The following is a 27,959-nucleotide window of genomic DNA, read 5'->3' as shown; positions in this document are numbered from 1 at the left end:
ACAAAGCTGGGTCTGTTATCCAGTGGGTGGTTGCACACAAATGAACTGGGGGATTTATTTTTATGCTGTGTTACAGTGCGTATTGGTAGAATGTCACTGAAGTCAGAACGATGAACACTAGGCTAACTTCCAACATGTATCCACAACAATTTTGCTAAAGCCAGATGAATTGTATTGTGCTTATTTATTACTTAATTGTCCCCGTAGGTGTTTGAGGTACTTCACAACAGCTAAAACAGTCTTTGCCCTCAAGAGCATGCAGTCAAATCTAAGATTAGAGATGACAGCACTGCAAGGGGCTGGACCTGGAGAAAGAACAAGGTCCCTGTTCAACTACATCCTTAAATATACGTCTGGCTCCAAGTTCAGTTGATTGGTTAAGCACTTTCGTGACTCAAGGATACTGTGACTGATGTAGACAAGTATTTCAGATTCTAGTATATGTTCTTGAGAAACCTATTGTTGCTGCTGTTTCTGATGCAGTGATTGTCTTGTATAGATACTCTCACATACGTAAATGAGACCTCTAGGAGATGTGATTTCCTGTCTGTGGAATTATGCCATTTTGTACTCGTTGATGTTTTGGCCCGTTGTGATAACGCCAAACATAATTTATGAATTGGATGGAACACGTGTGCGTTAATGTCTGGGAGCACTCCCTGGGAGACACAGCCCTGGGGGTTCCTGTGCTGCCTTCTGTTTTCTCCTGCCCTTAACACCAAATTCATTACTGATATCTCTTCTTTCATGCCTTTAAGTCCATGGCTCTCCACCAGTTTGAGATCTGGACCCTGGGCTTCAGGCATATGTGACGGATTCAGGGAAAACAGACCTGACCTGAGTCACTTCATTGCCGTGCGCAGAGCAGCACTTTCCTGGCATATCTCTTTGTTAGAGATGCCCCTGTGCAGAACCTCAGTCATTTTCCTGGAGCTCCGGATTCATGCACCAGACTCTGGAGCTTCCAGACATCTCGGTGGCCCAGACTGATTGTTCGTTTCCTCTGCATTTTCTCAAGGACTGTGTTTCTCTTTTTTCAGGATGCCATGTCCACTTAAATGTTTTTTAGCGTGTGCCCTGTGTTCATTATTTACACGCACAGGGGAAAGTCCCTTCAGCTGTAGCTTATCGTGAGTGCTGTACAATTGTGTCCCAACTGCCTACTCTACTTATGTACTGCATTATTTCTGTGAAAGCAAAAGCCGTGCGTGGAACAGATGCTTGGAATGGTATTGGGATCCAATTACTGCACTTTTCCAACCTTACATCTATTGTCTAAACTTGGAGCGGGCATATTTTTATTCCTTGGTGATACTATATAAAGAGACAATTGGCATTGTGTTTGCTGGCTGACTAGTTGGCAGAGAAGGGGTGGAAAGAGCAGCAGCAGTATGGTAGGTTTTATTCTTTCCCATCTCTCTCTGTTTATCTCTGTCTGTATTTCTTTCTGACCCTAACAATTCAAACAGCACAGTAATGATCACACTGGACCCCGTGAAATCTCATACTTGGTGTCACATTCAGAATGAAGATACATCCCATGGAGTGAGCTGTGAGCTTCCATGGGATTTTCTGCATGTGTTTAACAAATGAGTAAGCTCAGGAACATGGATGCACTTACGGAAGGAAAGAGCTTGTGCATCTCTTTCCAAGACTAATACACTAACTAGGGCAGCAATTGTCGGCACGGCTGGTGTTAATTAGTGCTAAGGTTTGCTATGGTGTGATGGGGAGTGAGGGAAAGGGATATCTCTGTAATTTTAACCGTGTTGCTCTTGAGACTGAGGGGAAGTAGGAAGGACTGCAGAAATTTCTGTGCCTTGTTTCTTTGCCCTGTTCGTTTGATCGCACTCGCTGTGATCCCAAGGAGCTCCTGCCTGAGGAGCAGTGGCTAGATTGGGCTCTTTGTGTTCTGCAAATCCAGAGGAATGACTGCAACAGTACTAAAAAAAAAAAAAGCTGGTGATTTTCTTTTTCCTTGTTTTTCTCCTTTTTGCAGGTCATTTTCAGGCTGTCTGTCTTAAAGTAGTGCTACAGAACATTAGATTCCGGAGAACACCGGAGAGGGAGTTGTATATGAAAAGCTTTCTCAAAGCTTAGTTTAAACCTGATCTCATTTAAGCAGGTGATGAATGGGATCCAATCTCTGTTCTGAGCAGGATAAAACCACGTTCAAAGCGATTTCTAAAATTCACGCACAAAAGCAGGTTCCCGTTTCAGTCAGTGCAAGCCCAGTGTTGGTGGTTTCACACTGAGCACACGAGCCACTAATGGTGTTTTTCACCCCTGGTTCACAAGTGAGCAGTGCCTTGTGCTGCTTGTGCCTCTTCAGTTGTGGATTTACAGGTTTCCCTTTGATCAGCTTCAGCAGAGTCTAAGCCAGCCCTTGTGTGGGTGGGGGGCAAGTGCTGGGTCTTACGTTTTCCTTTTCCCCTCTTCTTTTTAATTTTATCTATCGGTTTTCTTCCTTCCTGTCCAGTTTGATGACACAGCATGCTGCTTGATGTTTGAAGACATTTCAGGACATTCTGTGGTGAAATTGCTTAAGTTAGATGTGAAAATACAGTGAGAGACTGTTCAGTCTCCTCACTCCTAGTTCAAGTGGTGATTCGCTGTTGGTGGTTCTTTTCATCGTGCCTTTTGTTTTGGGAAAATAATCTTCCAAGATACCTTACTATACAGGGACACATGAAACAGATTTAAAATGGAAAGAAAAAAATAGCCTTAATGAAAGAAAGCTGAAGAATATCTTTACATAAGGAAGTGATCATTTTTTATTAATCAGAGGGAAATGTATATGTAATTATGCTAGATGAACTCTGTGGGGAGGTTTTTTTCTCTCTTTATGATGTCTTAAGGGATTTATAAATATTACAGAGGTTTTATAGCATCATAATATTTCAGATGTGCAGTAAAGCTACTTTCAAAGGATTAGTGCAGACAAAGCAGCACAGTAAAAAATAATTACAAGTCAGGCAGTGCTACCAGGCTCTGACATCCAGGGCTGATGAGAGCGAGAGAGGCAGGGTTCAGGGAGATAATTTTCCTAACAAAAGCAGACCACACAAGTGCTGTGGAATGGAGTTCTGAGAACTGTCGACGGCTCTCCGTTAATTCCAGGCAATTTCAGTGAAGTTGGGTCTGTGATGTCTCCCCACACGCTCTGTGCTGCTGGAGAGGAGGACGGGAAGGAGAGGTGGAAGAAAGGAGAGGGAAGCCTTTTTCGTGGTCCCAAAAGATTCCAGTGTTTATTCGATTCGACTGACACCTTGTAGTAAATTCCTTATGCTGAAGAGAACTGAGTAACCAAAAATAGATGGCATTCTGATCAAATGTGTTTTGCAGGCTGCTTAACTGCCTGGAATGTACCACCTGTACTGATGTGAGCGCTGACCCCAGTGGAGCGATTGCTGATTTCACCAGCCGAAGATGTGGCCAGTTGTGTAACTGTCCACGTGTTTGTGTCTGCATCTGCACACGTGTGTGCGTGTACATACGTGTGTATCTGTGAGCACAGAGGACTGTGGAGGTAGAGAGGGACTGTTCATCTGTTTACATGTATACGCCGGGGAAGAAATTTTGATGGGTGAGGAAAGCAGCTGGCAAATTTGGGGTCATAGAGGTTGAGCAGTCTGCGGTTGGAGGGGTTATCTGCTGTTCCGATATAAGTTTTGGGAGATAAGACATTCTCCCTGTATATCTGTGCAAGAGAAAACAAGGAGACTGTGATTGGGAAGGGATTGTATATGGGGCAAAGGAGAATGCACTAGTTCATGGGAGTGTGAAGCACGGAGGATGCGGGCCAACAGATTTTTGTGTCTCGCAGGGATCAAAGGTCTGTGTGTCTGGGTGGGTGTGTGGGAGGCTGGGACTACATATAAAATGGAGTGAGGATGAGACGGGAGGGATCTGTTTGTGAGCGCAGAGTAGGTAATAAAAAGATCTTCCGTTTCTCAGTTCTGATAACGTGGGTTTTTATTTGAATGATCTGAGACTGTTGCCTTTTTGAAATGCAAATTGTGCCCTTAGAGCGGTTTATGTTGCTCACTTCTCTAGACTGTTCCCTCAAAGGCATGCGCTGGGGTTGGCCCTGTGCTGCTCACCTGCCATGAAAAGGACCAAACCAGGCTAAAAAAAGGGCGGCTTCTCCATAGCTGGGATCATTGGTGCTGATGCAATGTAAATTATTGCAGCAGACCAAAATTATAAGACAGTAATCAACAAAAGTCCTGTGCACCTCTGCACCTTGGATGGGCCTAAAATGTGACTTTTCATTCAGAAGCTGGATTCAATGATAATGAAAATTCAAAGACAGAAAACGTCAGCACTGAGATCCCAGAGCGGATGAAAAACAAGGAGAGAGTATGATGGATGAAAAAGTAATAGTAACTCAGAGTTAACGTCACACTGTGGATCACAGTGGGGGACAGAATCTGAGCGAGGTGATGGATGATTCTGTCTTTTCCGAAGTCATGCGTGCAGTTGCAGGGGAAGGAAGTATAAAATGTGAAACGGTGCAATTTAAAGCTGGTAGTATCTTACGTTTAGTTTGCCATGAACTGAATGAACACATAAGGGTATAAGACAACAGAATCAGGCTCTTCCTAGTGTACATCACTGGTTTTCTCTGAGGGACTCCCTCCCAGGAGACCTGCTTATCCACTGGTGTCTTCTTCAGTAAAAGAATTGAAAGAAGACATAATAACTTGCTGCATGGAGACGTGTTTCTGCTTGTGTTTTTACTTTGGCTGTCGGGAATATCAAACTGTGTCATCCTTAGCTATTTAGAGTGTTTTCTGAGTGATTTAAGGCACGGTGGGCCAAACGGGGAACCCCAAACTGAACTGAAAATGTGGCTTCTGGCAGCGCTGCCTGTTTTGCCTCATTGCTTGTGGAGGTGGTTCTGCAGAAAACACTGAGCAGAGGCTGGTTCCTTCAGACTTACTGGAGGGCAGAAGCGAGCACCTGAGCACCCGTCCTGGGGCCGTACCTTGGTTCGTATTGCGGTAACTCCTGGTTTATCCAACTGTTCTGGGTTGTCTGATAAATTCACTGAAGTGGCTGAGATGATAAAGCTCTGCGATAATCTGGTGTCACTTCCTTTGTATCTCTGGTGTCATGAACCTGCTCTAGCAGCAAGGTTTCATGAATTTATCAGGGTAAACAGCGCCTCACATTCTGAAGTAAGAACCAAGTATTTTCAGCTCCTTTCTGCTTTCCATGTAGAGATAGAAACTGATTCCCTGTCCCCTGTTCTCTTAGGTCACGCCGAAATCAGAGATTTCTTCACTCTGATTCACTTGAACAGACACCCCCCTCTGCAACACAGGAAAAATGAATCCCTATTCTAATATCCAGAGAGCAAAGGCAGCGCACACTCGCTGTTTCTGTGCCCGTGTCGCTGCACTCTCCTTGTTCTCTCTGGCTCCCTGACGTGCCAGAAAGGAGAAACATAAAGAACTTCAGTGAAGTAAACTCAGCTCAAAGCGAATGCCTGGTCCAACAGTGCTTTCTTGGGACCGGATTTTGGTATGGCTCCATTTTTTCACTTGAAGCTTCTAAAACAAACCAAAATCAAACCAAATAAATGAACAAAAAAGACCTTTTAAAATCCAGGCTAATTGAGAGAGTGCTAACACTGGTAAGACAAATGACTGATACGCAACAAGCCTGTGGTTTCTCTTCTAAAGTGAAGTGTTGTTTTCTTCACAATGGGATGATTAATACACTCAGGCAGGAATATTAATAGGCTTGTTCAGTTGTTGCAACATTCTTCCCGCTGCTGTGCTATTGAGGCCTCGGAATCTGAGCCCAGGGGACCCTCGGCTCTTCAGTTTCTCATCTGGCACGTTTCGTACGTCAGTCTCCAAGCACACGTTGTGAAGATAGAGCAGCTCTCTTTGCAGAGTGCAGCTCGGCACACTTTGCATTCTACAAATGGGGAAATCGAGGCAGACAGAAGTGATGTGTCAGTCACTCACTTGGTCGTGTGGGTCACCTACTAAACCCTTGACATTGAGCACTATGTTTGCTCAGCTCTGTGTTGCTCTTTTTACTATGCCATCCTTTCAGAGAGATCCCAATTCTAGTCATTAAAAATGTCTGGAGTGTTTGGAGTTTTCAGACAGCAGCAGAGACCTATTTCTGTTCTCCTAGAGCTGCCTTTTAATGACTTACCCACCCAGACAGTGACAACGTCCTCTATTTTGCTCCTGCTCCACCTGCTCACCTCTCAGCTTTCCTCTTCATAACTATCCACCAGTCATATAAAATCAAGGTGCCGTATCTTTCTGTGATTATGAATTTCCCAGCCTTTCAGAGCACATAAATTACGTTCCAAATACTGTTTAGGCAAAACCAAGAGCCATTCCCATCCAACAGCTGTACTTTGGCCCCTGTGAAATGTATTGGTGGTCTCAGCCCCATTCCACAAGTGAGCAGATCGCAAATAGGATCCACACCCAGAGCTTCAGCACAAAAAACCAAGATAGATTGAGCCATATGGGCACTGATCTTTTATAATGTCTGGAGACGACTAACCAGAGTGTAACACCAAATAAATCTCATGCTGGGATGAATTTCTCCTGGTATGGTGATTGTTCTCTGGGTTGCTGGTCTTCAGTCTTTTTTGCCTTGAATAGAACTTTATTAATATAAATAAACTTTTGGATGTTTTTTTGTGTTGCTGGTCTGGTTCTAACAGATACTGAACACCAGAATTTGGGTTGATCTGATCCTTTCTTACAGCTACAATCCTTTCTTAAAGCCTTACAGCACAGAGAACCCATTAGACTGAGGAATAATGGAGATACTGCCAGTGTTTGGCATTTGAGGTGAATAAAAGCTGGAGCTACAGCCCTCAGTCCTTCATTGTGGTGCTGACTTAATAAAAAGATGCAGGTAGTTGGCTAGGACGGGGAATATTTATCATGCTGAATACGGATGCTGTCTTGGGTCACCGCAGGGCAGAGCATGAGGATGGTCAAGCATGTTTTGTGTTCATAAAGACGAGCTACGTGAGCACAGGAGAACTGGTTTTATTACCCATCCGAAAACGCTGGGCCAGCCGTGTGCCCTGTGGTCACATCCCCCAGACAGCTCGCAATCCATTCCACTGGTAACATCTGCTTTCTTTTTACCTTGGCGAACAAATACAAATAAATACGTAGGATTGTTCTTAACATTTCCATTCAATCTGGAAGTGTTGAAAAGCTCTACCGGGCACCTCACGTTACATGGCAGATTGCCCACTGCAGCTCAAAATAACACTTATTTCATGTGGAGGAGGAGGAGGGAATCTGTTTATTCCAAAATCAATATTTCTACATTCATTAAACATTCCACTTATTCACTTTTTTTACCATGCCTGCAGTGGCATTCTATCCTTATTTTTATCCTCTCTACAAATACATTTTTCTTTTCATTTCCATTCCTATTTCCAGATTTTAGTGCTGATTGGAGCTTGACAGGTCTGGCGCTTGGGTTTGTGGGTGAGCATCTACCATAGTCCTAATTTTCAACCCAGCATCTAAACCAGGGTGGCTGAGTACGGAAAACTGCCTCGCAAATTAAATTGATCAGACAATGTATCCTTCCAACAGAGTCAAGCGGGAATATTTCCTTGAGCTGCTCTGCTCCTCACGGTATTTGAAATCAGTATTGAATTTTAACTCACAGGCTTTCTTATTTTGATGAAAGGAGACAGTAGAAGTTGCCTCCTGTTTCATGCAGAATAGCCCAAACTAAGTGAGACTAATTTTCCATGACATGAGAACCAGGTGGGACTGTGATGATGAAGTTTAAAAGTAAAAACAGTAAAGAAAAAATAAGGCAATGTAGCTCATTATCCTGTGCCAAGTAAGGACAATGCTGTGGTTAAGACATCTCTGTAATCCATAGGAATCACAGATTTGATTCTTTACTGCAGAACAAGAACTGTATTGTCTTAGGCAAGCTGGTTGTGCCCTTAGTCAAAGATATATAGTGAAGTCTAGTTCTGACTGATTCTGGTGGGGATTAGATTCTTAGACATTGTAGCTCTTTCCCCAATCTTCCTCTGTCTCAGTCTTCAGACTACAAAATAGTGATAAAAGCAGGCCCACCCTTTTATTTAAGACTACTATCTTTAATATTAAAATTATATGGGCTAGTAAGGCAATTAGTGTACTGCCATAGGTTGGTGCAAGAATATGGACTGTCCTCCAAGTGTAGGAAGTGTTCCTACACAAGAAGAATCTGTTCAGTCAGTGTTGGCCCAGACAGAGCACACTTCTAAACACTTCTACAAGAGTAGGAAATGAAATGATTTCATCTTATAGTTCCTGAACTGACTCTTCATGCAGGGCCTCATGTTTTGTCTGGCTGCCTGTCCCTGCATGGGAACTGGGCAGAAGCAGCACCTGTAGCCACTTACCTGAATTGCTTGTATTTCTAGAGAGCAGCAGGTTGGAAATTGCAGCTTATGTCTCCAGGTGAAACTATGAGCTTGTATCACTCCTCCTCTAGTACAGAGCTTGGAAAAGCAGGTGTCGTAGGGAGAGAAGTGTCCTGCATCAACTGGTCCGGCTCAGGTGACCCTGCCCAAGGAACAGGCAGATCCCTGGGACACAAAGAGAGGCCCAGCTGTGATATTCAGCGTCCCACTTGGGTCCCCCACCTTTCTCAAGGCAGGACAGTGACAAGGTGTCCTTGTTTATCCGAGCTGTCAGGTTCCAGCCCAGAGCCAAGGAATGGCAAAACCTCAGTGGGAGATTCCTCTGCTACTAAAGCAGCATTTTTTGTCCCATTTATATATATACACACACATAGAAATATTGTGGATTGAATTAAAAACCTTGTCATAACAAAACACAATCCACTTTTACTACTTGACTGTATATACATTACCTTCTGTTAAAGATGGAATTTGTTTTCATGGGTCCTTAACAAAGTAATATATATTTGATCTTCTTATTTGTATTGTAGGCCCCAAAAAAGGCAAAGAAGAAGATAGAAGGTGGTTCCAATGTGTTCTCTATGTTTGAACAAACCCAGATCCAGGAATTCAAAGAGGTTGGTCACTATTCTGCTGTTCTCTATAGTCTCCTGTCATTGCTAATGAATAACATAGGTTTTGTTTGTAATCCTTATTCAGTTCTCCATCTGCTTTAATAGAACACACAGTTGTTTTCTGAATCATCTCTGTGGTTTTGGCTGGTGTATCGTTTTCCTTGTGTGTCTGTTTGTTCTTTCATTCTTTCTTTCATTCTTTCTTTCTTTCCTTCTTTCTGTTCCTCCCTCACTCCCCTGTTTCAAGCTCTAGACTTGTTGAAAAAGCCTCCAAGCCCCTGCCCCAAAATCAAGGAAAATTATCATCTATCCACTTTAGACCTGATTCAGGAAAACACTTGAGCACATTTAAGGTTAAGTGGTATTTTAAATAAAACTAGCCTTACATGCTCAAGTATTACCCTGAATAGAGATGCTTTATTGAACCAGAACTTTAATTAGTGGGCTGTTCCACAACAGCAATAGAAAATATTCTTCTGTACCCTTCTAATACTGCCCACAAACTAGACACAAAAATACCAAGAAGCCCTCAGCTGACTTTCTCCATAAATGTCAGTAAAACAAAACAACATGTTAAGATTAACTAAGTATCTTTTAGCTCCAAAATAATTTGGTATTACCATGCACTGTAGACTCTTTGACCAGTGAGGAGGTAAATCTAATGGCCCGTCATAAAAGCTGAGTATATTAAATTCAGAAAATTTGTCTGATGAGTTTATGTTCTTTTTCTGAGTGGACACTCCAGAATGTCTGTGAGGCCATCACATTTTGCACTGGTTTCTCATTTAAAATTACTCTTTTTTTCCCCCATCTTTTGCTAACTCACATCTCCAAAGCAATTTCCAATGTGGTAAATAGCTACTACTTCATGTTGTGCATGTAGCTTTCAACTTTACTTCTGGTGAGGATTCCCACCAGTAAAGCTCAGTGGTAAAAGAGACTAAAAACCTGTACAAAGGATTGTAAATGTGGCCCAGGTAAATGAATTGAAAACAATGAACTTTTCCCCACAGTTAATGGGACCATGTTTAACACTCTTCTCCCACTTTTTCTCTGTATCCTATGAACCACCAGTTTTATTTTCTCCAAGGCAAGGAATACTGTTTGAAGATGTGCCAACAAAAAGAACTGGTCAGAATGCTATATTTGATCTACTTTAAAGAAGTTAATACTATTTTTGGGAGGATGGTGGCAGAATAATGGCAAAAGCATGAGGCAGTGGAGTGGTCCAGTGAAAACCAAGACCATGTTGTGTCTAAAAACTGCATTCTTGGGACAAGTATTCCCAAAAAGCTGGTTTTGATCAGAACATTTTTATCTAGAGATTTCAACCAGCTCACCAGAAAATGTTTCAGCATTGTAGTCTTTACATTACTTTAAGTTCACTCATTATAATACATACCTAATGCTCTTCCTGTCTTCTGTGAGCTTGCTGGGCTCTGCTTTGCTCCTCATGTTTTCTTCTGTTTTGCTTCCAGATTGTGGGGATCACCATTTAAAGCAAGCCCTCCCACAAATTGAAAGAGTTGGGCTTAATTTTTTTATAAGGTGATGGTTTGGCAGGTAAACGAAGGGTTATGAACATGCATGCTGCAAGTAATCACAAGGGCAAACTGGAATGTGAGCAGTGGGGCTTTGTAAGAAACTGGAGGTAAAACTACATGAAGATATGTTGATATAATACGATCATGGAAAGAAGTGCACCCTGTAGAGCTGTAGACTTTAAAAGTTGCTGTAGCTGCAATGGACTAGACAATGGACTAGCTGGATTCCCAGGAGAACATTGTCTTTCATAATAATACTGATGCAAGAATAATTCCTGGTCATTGTAAAAATATGCTCTTGTGTTAATGTGCCCATCAGACAGATAACCTGCTCCAGAGACATGCCTGGTTCTACTAATACTCCCCATAGTATGACCAGGGGAATTTCAGGTCAGTAAAATATTTCAAAATCAATGAAACATTAAAAGTGTGATGGCAGCAAATAGACAGATGTGCAAATAGGTAAATAAATAGATAGGCAGTTAGCTGGCTTGGTAAATAATGGTTAGAGTACATAAATTCTGTGCTGGCTGAAAACAGAAAAATACCTGTTTTTATCCTATCAAAAGTTAAATTTTGCCTGACAAGAAGTATTTAAGGTCAACACATCAAGGTCAGTCAGAGCACAAAATAGTGACTGAAGGATACAATTTATTGGAAAGAGAAACAAACTTTGAATAAATAACACTGTGAAAGCTACATTTCTCCATACTTTTGAAAACTCAGCTATCTCTGTATGATGGATCATTTTAAGGCCCAGAAGAAATTGCCTTTAGCTTGATAGCAGAGAGGTAGGTACAGTAATGAAATGTTTTACAGATGATTGCTGCGCAAAGGAATGAGGTATGGGAAAGGTACAAAACACACAGAGTAACCACTGACTAAATCCTCCCTAACTAAAGCCTCCTTAATTCAAACTTTTATGGGTGAAGGCCTGAATGGCTGGAGCTGCCAGCATTGGCTTCAGCCCAGATCCACGCTGCACTGAGCATTGGTTTAGTCAGAAGAAGTTTGGGTGGGTTTAATTAAGCCCCTTGCCAAGGTACAGTAATGTGTTGAAAGTGAGGAAAGTGCAATGAAGTGGCACGATGCGGGTGAATCAAAGGAAGTTAAATATTCTTCTTTACAGCATGAATATAATACCCCCTGGCCTGGTATATGTGATCGTAGCACTGTCCAGTGCAACGTGGCAATGGCAATAAATTTTCCTTTTTCTTCCAACAGGCTTTTACTATCATGGATCAGAACAGGGATGGATTTATTGACAAAGCTGACTTGAGAGACACATTTGCTGCACTAGGTAAACCGGTAGTAATAATTTAATACTTAAAGGAAATGCAGTTTAAATTTAAAGCACATAAGAGAAGTTAGCGTTAAAATTACAGTGAGGGAAGTAGTGAGATACACAGGAGGCAAAAGGAAACCTGTTCAGTGTGATTCCCTCCTTTGTGATAGTTGCTGTCTTTCTACATAGCTCCAGCTGGGAAGCCTCCTGGGCGGCCTCTTCCAGAAGCGAATGAAGGTCTCTCAGGGACGCCCTGGCTGGTGCAGCAGGGCTGTGCAGCTGGCAGCTCCCCAAAGGCACCGATCCCTCCCCTGCAACTGTTTCATAAAAAGCCCACCCAAGCAGGGGTCCATGCCAAGCATTTCTGATTCGTCTCTGAATCCAGGCTTCCCAGGCTGCGCGTTTTTCATTCGGGAGCCGTGCAATATCTGCCGATTACCGTTGTTGTCATGGACTAGCTGCCCCTCTGCCCACACAACAGTAGGAAGACTTCATGTGAGGTTCCGTGCTGTTGTGCATTTCTGTGGGGTGGAATGTGCATGTCATGAGATTAAGTATTGTCCATTCCATGAGCATCACAGTCCTGATAATATCAAGCAGATTAAAGCAAGTCTTCCCAAGGAAAGGAAAAATCAAAATGCTCATGATCCTAAACCTGGAGTTGTATCCTTGTTGCAACATTTGAGGCTTGAACAGTGATGTAGGCATTTGGGCTTTTGCCATCTGGATCTTATTAAAAAGAGCTTGATAAGAATCTTTAGTGCTCCCCGGGGTGGAATCAGACGCCAGCAGAGTCAGTGCAAAGAGCAGAAGCTCCTGAACTCTTTATTGTGACAGTGAGGTTTGCAAACTTTGGCCTGTAGCTACTGTTACCCTGAAATATTTATTTCTTAAGGCCAAGTTCTGGTATCTTTCCTGTTCAGTGAAGCCCTTCAATGCCTATAAAGTACAGTCATAGCAAATTACTACTCAGTGTGATTAGGGTTGCCAGGGTCTAAATTCTTATCCATAGGACTGCACAAGGATGGGTAAGGGATAGAACTCCTCACCTCATCCATCTACCCTCTACTCAGAAAGGCATCTTAGTATACAGGAGGGCAAAGATTGAGACCTTGGATTCCTTTCGTCACTTTGAACTCTGCTGCATTGATGTCAGTGGGGCCCGTATCTCACCTGGAGGGGAAAAAAAAAGAGAAAGTAAACGAAAACCAATTTAGTTGGAAGTGCCCCTTCTTTTGTCCACTGTGGGCCACATCCCTATTATTTATCCTCCTTACTCCTTCAGTCACCCTTTGATCTTAGAGCCAGCTCTGCTGATTTGTTTTGCACTAGGGCATCCTGGAGTTGTGTTCTACCATGTTATTAGCAAAGTTGCACGGAGCCATGAGCTCCCCAGTGGGAGGAGATGAATGGGAATCATTTTTTGAAACACAATTTGTGATTTATTATGAAAAATGATCCCTGCTACAGGTCGTCTGAATGTCAAGAATGAAGAGCTTGAAGACATGGTGAAGGAGGCGCCAGGTCCTATTAACTTCACTGTCTTCCTTACGATGTTTGGGGAAAAGCTGAAAGGTAAGTACCTTTGGGGGGTTGGAGAGGTATCTGTCAAAGATCCTCAGCGCTGAAATATCTCAGCGCCTTGCACATTATAATAATGTATCCACAGAACAATGCTTAGAGGCAAGGAGTGATCTCCTTTTTTGCAGACAGGGCTGAAGTATGAAAAGGCTAAGGGACGGTCCAGAGGACAATTCAAAGGTGTGATTTCAGCTTACATAAGCTAACATGAAAGTGGTAAATTGAGGTCCAGAAAGTAATGAAATCACGGCAGCCTGGAGCACAGTGCAGACAAGTTATTCACCGTCAGTAGGTTCCAGTTGCTCCTGCTGTAGTGGTATCACTCCCAGTGGTTTTAAAGTATTTTCAGTGTTTCTACAAAAAAAACTTTCTGCATTCATTTGTTTCATGATACAAACATGACCTCTCATCATCCTTGCAGTTCTAGGGCCTGAAGGAGCAACGTGCCCTTCCCTCATTTTCTCTGAGTTGTAACCCATCAGCCCAGCCTTGGTTTCACATGAGGTCAACAGTGATTTTTGCCATTGGATGGAGATTTCTCTGAATAACTCTTAATGGGATGAATAAATTGAAATGATTTAATCTCAGTGGTTTTACGATTTTAAGAGAGAGGGATTTTGCCCATTGCCACAGAATACATAGGGATCGTTGTAAGGAGTTCACAAAATGTGGGTACTAAATCTGTTGTGGGAACTAGTAATTGAGTTGTATCTCTTATACAGTTAACGGCTAGAAACTGCAAGAGAAGGAGCGCAAGGCCAAGAGAAACTCCATCTTCCTATGTGCATTAGAGACAGGAGAAAGCCTTGACATTCAAAGCAAGGTTGGCCTTAGCCAAGCACAGAATGCCAGAATGTCAGGGATTGGAAGGGACCTGGAAAGCTCATCCAGTCCAATCCCCCCGCTGGAGCAGGAACACCCAGATGAGGTTAGTGAGGGTGAGGTCCAGCAGAAGTTTGTTAAAATAACTAATTAACAGAAAAATTGAAAAATCTGATCCCATCTTCTTAAGAACATTTATAGTGTTTCTGCTGGACTCTGGCTTTGTATTGCTGAGCACAGTTTCAGTGAATGGCTTTCTACACATGGAATAGAAAATAGAGAGGTCTGAAAGGAGGAATTAATGTAGCTAGTCCTCAAAGAAATACATTATTGGTAAGGAACATGTCTGGGGAGCATAAGAGGTGATGGAGAAGGCTGTGGGCTGACACTGAGGAGGGGATTTTATTACCAGACATCAATCTGTCTTGATCACAGTGGTACCTTCACCTTTCCATTCTGGATGTCATCTTGCAGAGTAGAGTGCCCTTTTCCATAATCTTCCCTCTGGCATATGTGACTATTTCTTGTGGGGTGCCCTGCTTCCCATCCCTGTCTATTTGTGATGCTTATGATGACACTGAGCATGGGAATGAGCTCTTCTTCCTTTCCTCTCTTCCCTCTTGTCTCTTATGACTGGTGAAGCTGGCAAAGAGTCCAGCCCCACCAACTGTGTGGATAAAAGCAGAGCCAGCCCAGGAAGGCGAATGCTGAAGTGCACCCCTCTTGTCTGCAGGTTTCCTGTTGGCCACTAGCAGAGGAGGAGGGTTTCTTTAATTTCCATTTGGTGAAGGGAAAATCACAGCTGTGCTTGTCATGACCTTCTAGTTGGGTTTGTCATGCAAAGGAAGCAGAGCCAAAAGACTGCACATTCCCAATCAAAACTAATTGGGATGAAGAGCCTTTGTAGTGCAATTAGAAAGGGAGAAAGGGCTAGAGGAAGTGGATATGGCAATTTTGCAACACTCTTTATTAGCTAAGTACCACTCAGAGAATTTGGTGAAAGGTGCTTTCTAAGTAAAATTTGTTGTGCTATAATTGATTTCTGTCATAAAGGGGAAGCTGGGATTTTCGGGACGAGCTTTAGCTTTGTATATTGAGATTATGATGCCAGATGAACAGCTAACAAAACTCGGTTTATGTTAATGCCAACCACATGGAGCTGTTTCTACAGGGAGTCAGAATAATACAATTTGTACAGAAAACAGAGATGCCGCACATCAAAGAAACCACTTTATTTACCAGCTAATCAATAAAGAATGCCTGCTGCATTGCTTCTCTTCAAAGCCAAAGTCCAAGGGTATGACAGAGTAGAAAATGTAAAACACAGTAAGGAGAAAAAAAAATAAAATCCCCCACACAGTGGTGACTACTTAAAATGCAGCCCTGTCCTCGGAGCTGGAGGATGTTTCTCTTCATGGGACAATCAAAATGCTCATTAAATACCAATGCTCTTTGTATTGATGATGTATTCAGCACAGTTTGAATACATTGCCTACAGCTTGGCAAAAAAATATACATGTCCAGTGTGTGAGAAGAAGTCATATAGCCTTGGGTTTATTCACTATTATAGCCACTAAGATACTGTTACTAATTCTTGTGAAACCTTTTAAACAAAGTAGACTAAGGCGGCATCAGGATTGGATGTAGTCATTAGAGCAGGGAGAATGTCAGAGGTTAGAAGGGACCTGGAAAGCTCATCCAGTGCAATCCCCCCATGGAGCAGGAACACCCAGATGAGGTTACACAGGAAGGTGTCCAGGCGGGTTGGAATGTCTGCAGAGAAGGAGACTCCACAACCTCCCTGGGCAGCCTGGGCCAGTGTCTGTCACCCTCACTGAGAAGAAGTTTCTTCTCAAATTTAAGTGGAACCTTTTGGAACCTCTGGCATGTCAGCCACTCCTTCCAGCTTCGTGTCATCAGCAAACTTGCTGACAGTCACTCTATTCCCTCGTCCAAATCATTGATGAATATATTGAATAATACCGGCCCCAGTACTGACCCCTGAGGCACTGCACTAGATCCAGGCCTCAACTGGACTCCGCCCCACTGACCACGACTCTCTGGCTTCTTCCCTTCGTCCACCTCACTACCCGCTCATCCAGACCGCACTCCCTCAGTTTAGCTGTGAGGATGCTGTGGGAGACTGTGTCAAATGCCTTACTCAAGTCAAGATAGACCACATCCACCGCTCTGCCATCATCCATCCATCTTGTTATGTCCTCATGAAAGTCAATGAGGTTGGTCAAACACGACTTCCCCTTGGTGAAGCCATGTTGACTGCCCCTTGACTGGGTTCTTTTCTTGTTCTATCTCTAACGAACTTTGAAACAAACATTGAAACTGCAATTCATTTATTACCTTTTTTTAATCACACTTTCAACACTTCAGCATCCCAAGTAGCTTGACTTGTCCATGGGTCAGTCTACCTGCTTGCTAATCTTGTTTCCAACAGTTATAAATAATGATTTTTATTATATATACTATTGTAATATTTTGAAATCCTGGGGAATAGTCAGAGTATACAGCGTATCCTTTGGTGTGGGTTGAAACTGGCTGTAAGTATACTCAGAATCTGCAGTCTCACAGAATACTCAGAAAGCCCAGCCAAGATGAAGGCAGTGTGGAAGCTGGTCCCTGACCCAGTGTTTTTCCAGTCTAAATAGATGGGACAGATAAAGGATGGAAGGAAAGGAAGACTGTTACTATCATTTTACTGCTGGGAACAGAGAAGCAGGAAAATTAAAGTCATACCAAAAGTCTGTGCCCCAGCTGAGAGCAGAGGTAAAATCTCAGAGCCATAGTCTAGTGCTTTAAACCATCCTGTTTCTGTAAGTAACACTTAATGAAGAGATATTTAAGTGGGAGTGCAGTACAGAACGTAATCACCATTTTACATTGATCATCCTGTTTCCATTGCATTCCATTGACACTTGGATTTTATGATGAGCTCCATTTCCTTTAGTGATGGAAATAACCTCTTCTCTATATAGCGAAGAACTAGTAACATCAAAAAGTGTTTTTACAAGGAACGTACAGCACAAGATTAAAGGAAGCCAGTGATGGAAACAGTTTGTTATATTTTCATTTCTGAAAGCCACTAATCCTCTGGGTACTGATATTGGAGACCAGTTCCTGGAAGTTTTCTCTGCTGCAGACATAGAATAGATATGAGTTATTATTTTTAAGCTTCTGAGCATTGAACTATTCACCTCTATTGTTTATCTGACATGACAAATGCTGCCGACTTACGGAACCTTTGTCTTCAAACCTATGACTGCAGAATTCTCCATTTTGCACTGTTTTCAAGTGAATGCAATTACTTAGCAAGTATTCGGCAGCTATAGAAATACATCCAGGCTTCTAAATTATATTCCATTAATTTTAGGCACGGACCCAGAAGAAACCATTCTGAATGCTTTTAAGATTTTCGACCCAGAAGGAAAAGGCCACATAAAGGCAGACTAGTAAGTTTAATTCAAATATTTTTAAAAGAATAATAATAGTAATTGCACAGGTTTAAAGAACTGCTTAAAAGCTGTATTTTTAGTGTTTTAAGAGATGGAGGAACTGTCAAGCAGAGAAACATTTAGCTTTGTAAGCCAGACTTAAAAGACTGGACTATTGTATGAATGTATTTGTATACCAAAAAGAGATGTTATTGTCTTCAGACATTGCAAAAGGCAACGGAAATATAATCACATGTAGGCCATTAGATAGCCTTTTTTGAAGGTCTGGGTATAAATCAACACATGACTCTTTGTAGATTAACTCCATATGTAAAATTAAAATGGATGTCTGGTGCCTGACTCTCAGAGTGCTTGACTAAAATGGGAAAGCTTGTACCTTCTTAAAAAAGAGTGATCAATTTAATTAACTTAGGGACGTGGTTTTTGTGAGGACATTTTCCTTGTTATGTGTTTACTGCTTAAGCCTTCAGCTTCTAGACAAGAATTTGCTGTAAATTTCCACTAGATATGGTGGGAGCCAAACTAAATAATACTAATAATTATTGTCAATATGGCTATTTTTAAAATAAAGAGGCCAGACCTAATTTGTATTCATAACCTGTTACACCAGCAAAGCAGGGTAAAAGGACTTTAAGTGCTAATTGCACAAATGTGAATCTTCGTTGCACTGCCAGAACAGTCTATAATATGTATAGAAAGTTTATTAGGGAACCATGAGTTATAGAATTGTATTTGCATCAAGGAATTCTGCTAATGTTGTGATATGGTAAATGAAAATTAAACGTGTTGTCAGAACCTCTGAGGTGAAGTTTTCCATGACATTATCTGCAGTTATTGATGTCTCACGGAAGTTAGTTGAAAATACAAAATTCACGTACAATATTTCCTTCTGTTACCAATATGCTTTTCTATGACAGTGGCATTTAATTCCTAGTGGATATGAGAATCCTATTATGGTAAGCAATATGCAAAATAAAACAAAAGAGACAGCCTTTTCACTAAAGAACTTCCAAACTAGTTAAAACACAAGTGGATGTAACAAACGATCAGATGAAGCAGAGGGTTAACAGTTGTCCTGATTATCTGGGAGGTAATGGTATCCAAACAGCATGGGAAGAACAGTCAGAGATACATCAGAACTGACTCAAACAACCAGAATAAAACATAACCTGTTGCCAAATAGGCCAGAGCACACAGTGGTGAAATCACAACCATGAAATACAACCTTCTGATAACACAAACCCCACGAAAGATTATATTTCCCACCACTATCTGTAACAATATACTGCATACAAAATCTGCAGCTTGCCACCCTGTGTCCAGTTCTACATTCCTTGGATGCTGGAAGCCAGTTGGAGTTTGGGGGGAAATTAGGAATGCAGCATCACACTCCAAAATTAAGATGAGAGAGAATTACTTTTCTTTTTCCTTGATGGAAAAGGTCAACCTTGTCCCCGCCCCCTCCGCACTGCTAACATTAGACAATTGTTTCAGTTCATCACCACAACAGAGCATAATGTTTACTTATTAGACCCGAGGGTAACGTTGATCATTACAGAACAAACCATTAAATCAATTCCGTGAATGTCTTTGAGGTTTAACTTCTATTCATATGCTTCCAAAATTTAGACATTTGAAGGTTTTGAAATAATTTTTATGTTGGCTCATATGGCCATTTCAATGTGACAGTTAATGTTAATAAATAATATTTCTCCATATTAAAAAATCCTGGAATGTTTCTCTCCAAAACCAGCCATGTTGACCTTTTAATCACAACTTCTTTTTATGTTCATGGAGTTAATATCCTTCTGGGGATTTTTATGTCTCTTCCCTCTGCATGTTTTCACCTCTAGTCTGGAAGTGACTCACTTAGTCCATCTGATGGGAGCTGGGATGGAGTCTTCTAACCTTTCCAGAAGCTCCAGGAGTTTAGAACTTCCTTCCAAATTCAATGACAGACTTTGTTTGTCTGCATCGTTGTACCCCGCATAAAATCCTTCCTATAGCATGATGTCAAAACGAGAAAATGCTTTAGGTCAGATTCTCAGCTGGTGTAAACTGGCATGGCGTTCGGAAAGGTCAGATGATTCAGCCCTGAACGCCATTCCTGGGACAAAGTGAGTCAGGCCAACATCAACTGCGTCTAATGCTGAGGCCAACAAAACTGTTCAGATTTGTACCAGATGAGAACGGACCTGGGGAGTTTACACACATTCAGGACCTTCGGAGCTTAGTTTGGCTGAGCTAGTGATGTTTCTCATCGTTGTAGAGCACTGGTCGTCTCACCTCACCTGGTTTTCTCTGAGACAGCAGCGTAGAAAGGGAAAACCCAGTGGAAAACTAAAATATCCCAGAGATTTCACAGCTAATTTTTTAAAATGTTTTGAAAATACAGAATGTCACAAAGTATTTGTAACTGTAGAAGGAACTGGTGTCAGCCAGGACAAGAGATAGCATTTAGACTCTTACGGCAAATGGATATTTTTATTTGCCCAGAAGACTTTGATTTTTTTTTTTGAGAAGCAAATAGTCTTTAAAAAAGAAAACAAGATATACAAAGAATAAAGTGCATAATCTCCAGCTTTGGAAATTGTGAGTGTTCGTTTCCCCATAAAATAAATAATGGAAAATGAGCATAGATCCTTAACTCAGTCCTTCTTCCTTAGGAGTGTGCCAGAGCCTACTGGGCTGTGCATCAGAAGATTATAATTAGATATTTGATCTTTTCTTTTCCCCTAAATACTTTAAGCATGTGAATAGAAAACACATAGTGCCCAGATCTCTTTTTAATTCATTCCTGTTTGTGATGTAGTTTATTTGTGACTTCTGACAAAATTGCTGTAAGTGCTTCCTTCTATTCACTGAGCTCCTTCCTGGATCACACATCCTACTTACATTTGCTAATGCTGTTTGCCCCATGCACATATAGCCAATAATCGATTTATGGTGATAAGAGTGATCTCTCTGCTCTTGCACCCACTGATCATCTGAGAATTCCATCTCAAAAAATACACTCACATAACAAATGGCCAGGAAAACAAAACAGAAACTGCAATATGCGAGAAAGAGCTGAAGAAAGAATTTCCTAAGTAAAGAGCATGGTAAAGTAATGCAGGAAAAATATATACAGTAGCTTAAGCTCTGTCTGTGACTTCAGAGCATTTCCCAGAACTTGCATGGGTATTTTCACTCTTGTCCTTGTGGGTAAGGTCCTTATTCATTACCCAGAAACTTCTTTTTTTCAGTTTTCCCTTTCTGTCCTTCCAAATGAGCACTTCACATCAAGAAGAAAGAGATTCACAAGTCTATATGCCTCTTATGCAAATTGGGATATGTCTTTGTTGTAGCCTTGTACTGGAAAAAAATATGTGTGTCGGAGATATGGGGAAGTGCAGTTGTAGCTTTGCCATCAAAACTGCACTTTTATCTGTGTGACTTTTTACACTGGAGACTCAGGGTGTACAGGAGCAGCAAGGGAAGTTTTACTATTTTGCCTGAACACCTGCACTTGCAGGAGGTGAATTTTGCTCATATGGAAGTGCTCCTGTACAGGCATGATTCCTATTATAAGTAGTTTTAAATACCCATTTTAAAAAGCAGAAATAAATATTCACTTTAAAAAGCAGAAAGGGCTGTTTCCAGAAGATATATTGCTCTTACTCCCCCACAACAAATTCTTCAAAAAAGCAACCCTTTTTTCAAATCTACAAACCAAACCAGATTTCTGTACTTCTTTCAGCTTCTGTTTTGCTACAACAAACTGCTCATCTGTTATCATGGGTTTATAGCCTGTTTTACCAACTTTGAAAAAATCCTGATAATGTAAAAATACCTTTGGTAGTAACGAAAGGAGACAACTCTGCCTCTTCAGTGTGAATGCAAACTCTTTAATAGGGGAATTCATCCAGCTGGTGGCCAGTCACTAGTGGTGTCCCCCACAGGTCAGTGTTGGGTCCAGTCCTGTTTAACATCTTTATTGCTGATTTAGATGAGGCGATTGAGACCATCATCAGCAAATTTGCTGATGACACCAAGTCGGGAGGGAGTGTCGACCTGCTGGAAGGCAGGAGGGCTCTGCAGAGGGATCTGGATAGACTGGAAAAATGGGCCGATTCCAATGGGATGAAGCTCAACAAGGCCAAGTGCCGGGTCCTGCGCTTTGGCCACAACAACCCCCTGCAGCGCTCCAGGCTGGGCACAGAGTGGCTGGAGAGCAGTCAGGCAGAAAGGGACCTGGGGGTACTAACTGACAGGAAGCTCAACATGAGCCAACAGTGTGCCCAGGTGGCCAAGAAGGCCAATGGGATCCTGTCCTGTATCCAAAAGAGCGTGGTCAGCAGGACAAGGGCAGTGATCCTTCCCCTGTACTCTGCATTGGGGAGGCCACCCCTGGAGTATTGTGTTCAGTTCTGGGCCCCTCAGGTCAGGAAAGACATTGAAGTGCTGGAGCGGGTCCAGAGAAGAGCAACAAGACTGGGGAAGGGACTTGAACACAAGCCCTATGGGGAGAGGCTGAGGGAGCTGGGCTTGTTTAGTCTGGAGAAGAGGAGGCTTAGAGCTGAGCTCAGCACTCTCTAGAACTACCTGAAGGGCAGTTCTAGCCAGGTGGGGATTGGTCTCTTCTCCCAGGCATCAGCAATAGGACAAGGGGCCATGGGCTTCGACTCTGCCAGGGGAAATTTAGGCTGGAGATTAGGAAGAAATTCTTTGCAGAGGGAGTGGTCAGGCATTGGAATGGCTGCCCAGGGAGGTGCTGGACTCACCGGCCCTGGAGGTTTTTAAACTGAGATTGGACATGGCACTTAGTGCCGTGATCTAGTAAATGGACTGGAGTTGGACCAAGGGTTGGACTGGATGATCTCTGAGGTCTTTTCCAACCCAGTCGATTCTGTGATTCTGTGTAATTCTGTGGTTCTACAGGAAGATATTAGTGCAAGTGAAAGGGATTTTTATGGGCTATAACTGAGCTCATACTGGTGGATGTTCAGTACATTGTGTCTGTATTGTGCTCAGCACATGTGTAACTGAGTGAAATATAAGGACACTTTATCAAAAGAGGTTAGACTAGAAACAGTAATTATTCTTCCTGGCTTTTCTTTTCTGCTGTAAACTTAAGGAAAAAAATTACATGCTCAACTGACTTCTCACAATGAGTTTGAAAACAGAGGGTAAATCAGCTGAGGGTCTGTCCCAAAAATATTCTCTTTGATATAATTGCATAGGATGCAGATTGTGTGTGGGATAAGCTCCTTGTTACAGTGCTGTAACTCCAGATCAAGACATTGTACCGTGAAATACAACAAGTCTCATGCAGTTTCACGGTCTCCTCTGGGAATGACTGCATGCAAATAAAGGGATTCTCAGATGATGATTCGGAATAGCTGTTGGAGTTCTCTTTCAAGTCCTCTTTCTCATTTCATGCTCTGTTCCTTTCATGCTCAGATTTTACAGAAAATATTCAGTCTTTGGGTTTTGTTAAGCGATTCGAACTTTAAACAACAAGTGAGAAAACCTACCATTTTAGGTTAAGATAAGCATACAAAATTGCTGTATTTCAATTAGAGTAATAACCTTAAACAATTTTAAACCTCTATAAAATGTCACAAAAGCAAAATAAGTTGGCAGAGCAAGGCATTGACACTGATGGGTGCCCACAGAAAACCTCTTACAATATCATATAAGGATTAACAGCTCTAATTTATGCGGTCACACAGACTTCCTTTCATGCGACTTCAGGAGGGATCTTGCCATCTGAATTGTCATGTGCCATTATCACCCTTTAATCAGGTTATTTCATTTTATTTGAACAGCATCAAAGAAATGCTCATGACACAGGCAGACCGATTCAGTCAAGAAGAGGTAAGGACCTTCTGCTTTATTCAAAACAGGAATCTATATCCAGCCACTGTTCAGCTGTAAGTATTTGCCCCTCTTTAAATTAATGAATTTAGCTCAAATTCAGGGGTTGATGCCAGCTCTAGCAATTAGGAACAATTAAAAACGTCTCATCTGAAGAGCTCCATGGCTAAATCAAACAGATTCTTTGGACTTCCATCCAAGTGTAAGCCCGGCCTATCTCTTGCTCTATTTTCTCTGGTGAGCTGGGCAATGAATTTACCAGAGTTCAAGTGGGTTTGGGTGGGGACTGTGATCTGGTTTCCATTTCTGTGAGAGTTATTTTGTTTGAAATCTGAAATTAGTTCTGAACGGAGGTACTGACTTGTGGTTTGTCTGAAACTGAACGTGGATTCTGCTGGCTGGCAAGAATTTAGAGGGACTTTATTTTCGGAAGAGGAGGTTGAGTGGAACAGGTTCATGGCAAGAACAGGCTGGAGGGCAGACTGAAGTACATTACTTGGCCATGGCTTACCTGGATTTCGGGAGCAGCTCTTTTCGACGGGGAACTTGTTGAGATTATAGCAGGACTGTATTTACTAGTTGTGTCCTAATTCCTGTTTCCATTTTACTGAAGCTAAGGAAAAATTTTCCATAGTGGTTAGAGGATGAAGGCAGAAGGGAGCTGAACGGGGTTGAAAATGAAAAGCAGTACTTGCTGCTGTCCCACAGTCCTATGTTTTTAACACTTATCTCTATTTTGTTTCACAGATCAATCAGATGTTTGCTGCTTTCCCTCCAGATGTCTCTGGTAATCTTGACTATAAGAACCTCTGTTACGTTATCACCCATGGTGAGGAGAAAGACTAAGAGGAAAGAGATGAACTTCTCCTGTGATGATGCACCAAATTATTTCATAATGCTTTTGTGTGCAAGACAAAGGGCTAAACATTCAGTATGTGAAACCATGTGGTCATCAGAAGAGAACCAATAAAACAATTGAAATTAGATTAAAGTTATTTAATGCTCCTGTTTTTATAAAAGATGAAAATACCAATTTTGTGAGTTTTTTCCCATGCGTTTTTTTTCTTTTTCCTGTCAGTGGTTTGAAATGGAATTTTCTTGATGAACTGGTGCTTTCGTGATTTATTGACAATCCTAATGTTCACCAGATGGTCGATTGGGCACTGCAGTGTTGCTTAACCTCTTGTCTTTTATATGTAAGCTCCATGTGCTAATTGAGAAATCCTCTAACTTATTGCACCAGGAAGAACATTTAGTAAGTAGAATTCTGTTCCATTTTGCAGCCCCTAGCAATGAAAGTGTAAATAAAATGATCTTAAGCTCTTGTGAATATGCAATATGCCCAGTCCATCTCAGTGATGTGGCCAGTTTCAAAAACCACTTGATTCATTTGCTTTAGTGCAAAAGAACAGAAGTAGTGGAACAGTGGCTATTTTTCTCATAGTAAAATTGACCTAGGCACACTTAGAAACCGGTACTAATGAATTTCTCCCTTCAGAGGTACCTTTATTATGTGTAGGAGGTTGTTCATGAAAGAACAATAAGGCCTGCTCTTTCACCCGTTGGCCATTAGCCTTGTTTTACAGGTGAGGCACGCACTGGAAGGATGTCTTTTGCCAAAGATATTTCAAAAGTCTAAGGACAAAGACAAGAACAGAACTCAGGAACTGTAGCCCAGGTTACACATGAAAGCAGACTACCTCTCACTGCCATAATCCAGGATCAGTGTAGTTTCTAAAATGGGCTGAAGTTTCATGTATTTGGACTTCTAGGAACTGGACATGTTCTGCCTATGTGGAATATTGCATGAATACTTCCTGCGTGGGAGTCAGAAGATGTTGCAGCCAAAGTAAAACAAGCTTCTGCTGTTTTAACAACTAATGAAAATGGTTTCCTTTTGCATCAGTGTTGTTGGCACCACAGTCCCACAGACACTGAAAGGAAGTAACAAGCCAGTTATTTTCTGTTTCCATCTTAGTTTTTGTAGAAGAACTTGAGGCCAAGGTGTCAAATTCTGCCCTCATCAGGAGCGGCGGAAACTACATGAAAATGCTTTAGCGTCTGCATGACTCAGGGATAGGACATTGACCCCTACCTGCATTTTCTGTTGCTCCATCAAAACCTTGCTCAGTGCTCTTCAGTCATACAGGACAACTGGAATGAGAAGGCTCCTGGCATACACAAAATTGATATAAAAAGATCTCACCCTTTTCCCAGAAGCACTATACATATTCCTGTAACCACAATATTTTTCTAGTATAGGTAGGTGATTCCCAATTGTATCTATCAATAATTATCTCCCTTAAAATATTGGTGGGCACAGCTAGAAGCAAAATAGGGCCCTTTCTCGCATGAATCTCGCTGAAGATGTTGTGGAGAGGGCTTTACCACTTCTTGCTGTATATTCCTGTAACATCTGAAACAATTGCATGGTCATCCAGACCGGTCCCTCCCAGCAAGGTGCGCAGTTTGACCGGGCTTTGGGGATTAGTAAAACCTCATGTAATGCAAGAGTCTGCATGACCATTTTTTCCACGTCATGGCTAATTCACCAGAAGCCGAGACTTCTTGTACAAACATAGTTCTGGCCTCTGTTTCACACAATGGCTCTTTTCTCCCCAGAATGTGTTTTTCCTCATAGGTGTATGACCACTGTTTCTAAGATGGGGTTATAGATACGCAATGGGAGGTCACGGATGTAGAGGATTTTCAGTGGCACAGCAGAGAAGATGATTTATGAGCTTCTGGTTTAGGTTCTTATGCAGACCCAAGCAAGTGACAGCACTTCTCAGCAAAGAAAGGAGCTGCTTATGGGAGAGGGCTGCAAAATGGATGTTTCATTTACAGGCTTTATTTGGAAATTACTTGAGCAGTGGTTCTGGAAAATGCTCTTGTATACTACAAACACTCATGCAAAGTCTAATACTACCTTGTATGAGCTCTACAAAATCACATACCCAACCAAATGAGTACTGACTGTTCCAATAATATGAGCTGAAGTCACGCAGGCATCAGATGTCAGATGGTGCTTATGGTTTTTGCACTCTTTAAAGATTTCAGAATGAGACTGAAGACTAGATAAAATGGCACACAGGCTTGCCTTTAGCCTTCAATCTAGAGAGCTGGTAGGCAAAAACTGAAGGATAGTGCTCTTGAAAGATGAGGTCACATTTTTCCATCAAGGCATGCACACTTTTTGTTAGGCCCTTTTTAATCTGTTACTGCCTAGTTACCTGACTTCAAACACAGCTCTTTGGCACCTTAGGCTGATGGAAGTCTGGCCTGAGCAGTCCCATGTTCTCCCCCTCCATCCCTCAGGTCAGCACCAGAGCTCATACACACACATCAGGTGCTAAGAAGAAACCCCCCTGCTCTTTAGACACACCAGCTGCCGAAATTTTCTTGCCTTTCTGCAACTGTCAGGGCCCGGAGTACACTAATAGGCCTTAATGGCCTTGACAAGTCTCACCTGGAATACCCACCCACACTCGCTGCCTGTGGGCCCAAGGGCCCCACATAAGCTCAGCTCAGGGCCTTTAAGCCCTTATTGAACTATATTCTTGGACCTACACTACTCCTTGGGCCTTCTGTATCACTGTGGACCTGTCTAACAATCACTGAACTGCATATGACTCTAATAACTGTCACTGGATGTAACTATGACCTGTAGCTTGGCTTTTCAGCTTGATCTTGGAACTACCTCATCATCACGGGCTTGCCTGATGATCTGGACTCTTGAACCTGACTACCATCTTTGGGCTCACCTTGCTTGGATATTGGTGAGGTCCCTTTCCTGCTGGCCATGTTTCCTTGGGGAACAGCTGGCCCTTGCTGCTCCCCGACAGCTGCAGATGGGGAAGAAGCATGGAGCTGTGGGGAGGATAGAAAATAGGACCACCTTAGTGCAGACTCGGTTGAGCTAGGCTTTGTCTAGATTAACAATTTGTTTTGGAGCAGTGCAATTTTGAAGCAAATCACTTGATTGCCCTTCTTTACCTTTAGCAACCTAGGTGCCTTTTTTGGAGGAAGATAAAGCAGAAGTTCTGCTTGAAATTCAGCCCAAATTCCCTCTGTTCCTGAGGGAGACAGACCAGGGTGCAGGCTGTGAGGTCCTCCAGCAGCTACCAAATGCTCAAACACTGCCAGAGTGGTTTCAACCACACAGAGCTCTCCTGATTCTCTGAAGTGGTTTGTGGGCTATGTAAAGCCCCAAGTTCCATGTGACCCTATGTGTTTGCCTTCAGGTTTTTGCAGTTCTGCTGCTCCTTCCTCATTGGTGCACTTTTTGTTCAAAATCCATTTTCCCCCTTTTTTTTTTTCCCTATCTGCTGCCCCTTAGGATCTTGGACCATC

General features: G+C 42.2%; 1 protein-coding gene across 1 annotated transcript; it reads left to right on the top strand.

Annotated features, from left to right (window-relative positions):
• The first annotated feature begins 1,355 nt into the window (after positions 1–1,355).
• On the top strand, positions 1,356–24,910 carry MYL10 (myosin light chain 10). The gene is made up of 7 exons (XM_082068451.1): positions 1,356–1,394; positions 8,965–9,051; positions 11,817–11,892; positions 13,348–13,452; positions 17,666–17,744; positions 23,558–23,606; positions 24,354–24,910. The coding sequence occupies exons 1-7, from the start codon at positions 1,392–1,394 to the stop codon at positions 24,450–24,452; spliced, it is 498 nt and encodes a 165-aa protein (XP_081924577.1). The 5' UTR covers positions 1,356–1,391; the 3' UTR covers positions 24,453–24,910.
• Positions 24,911–27,959: the final 3,049 nt, after the last annotated feature.

This window comes from Streptopelia decaocto, assembly GCF_964273445.1.
Source record: "Streptopelia decaocto genome assembly, chromosome: 18".
Taxonomy (NCBI): domain Eukaryota; kingdom Metazoa; phylum Chordata; class Aves; order Columbiformes; family Columbidae; genus Streptopelia; species Streptopelia decaocto.
Note: the sequence above shows the minus strand (reverse complement) of the source record. Positions and strands in the feature narration are given on the sequence as shown.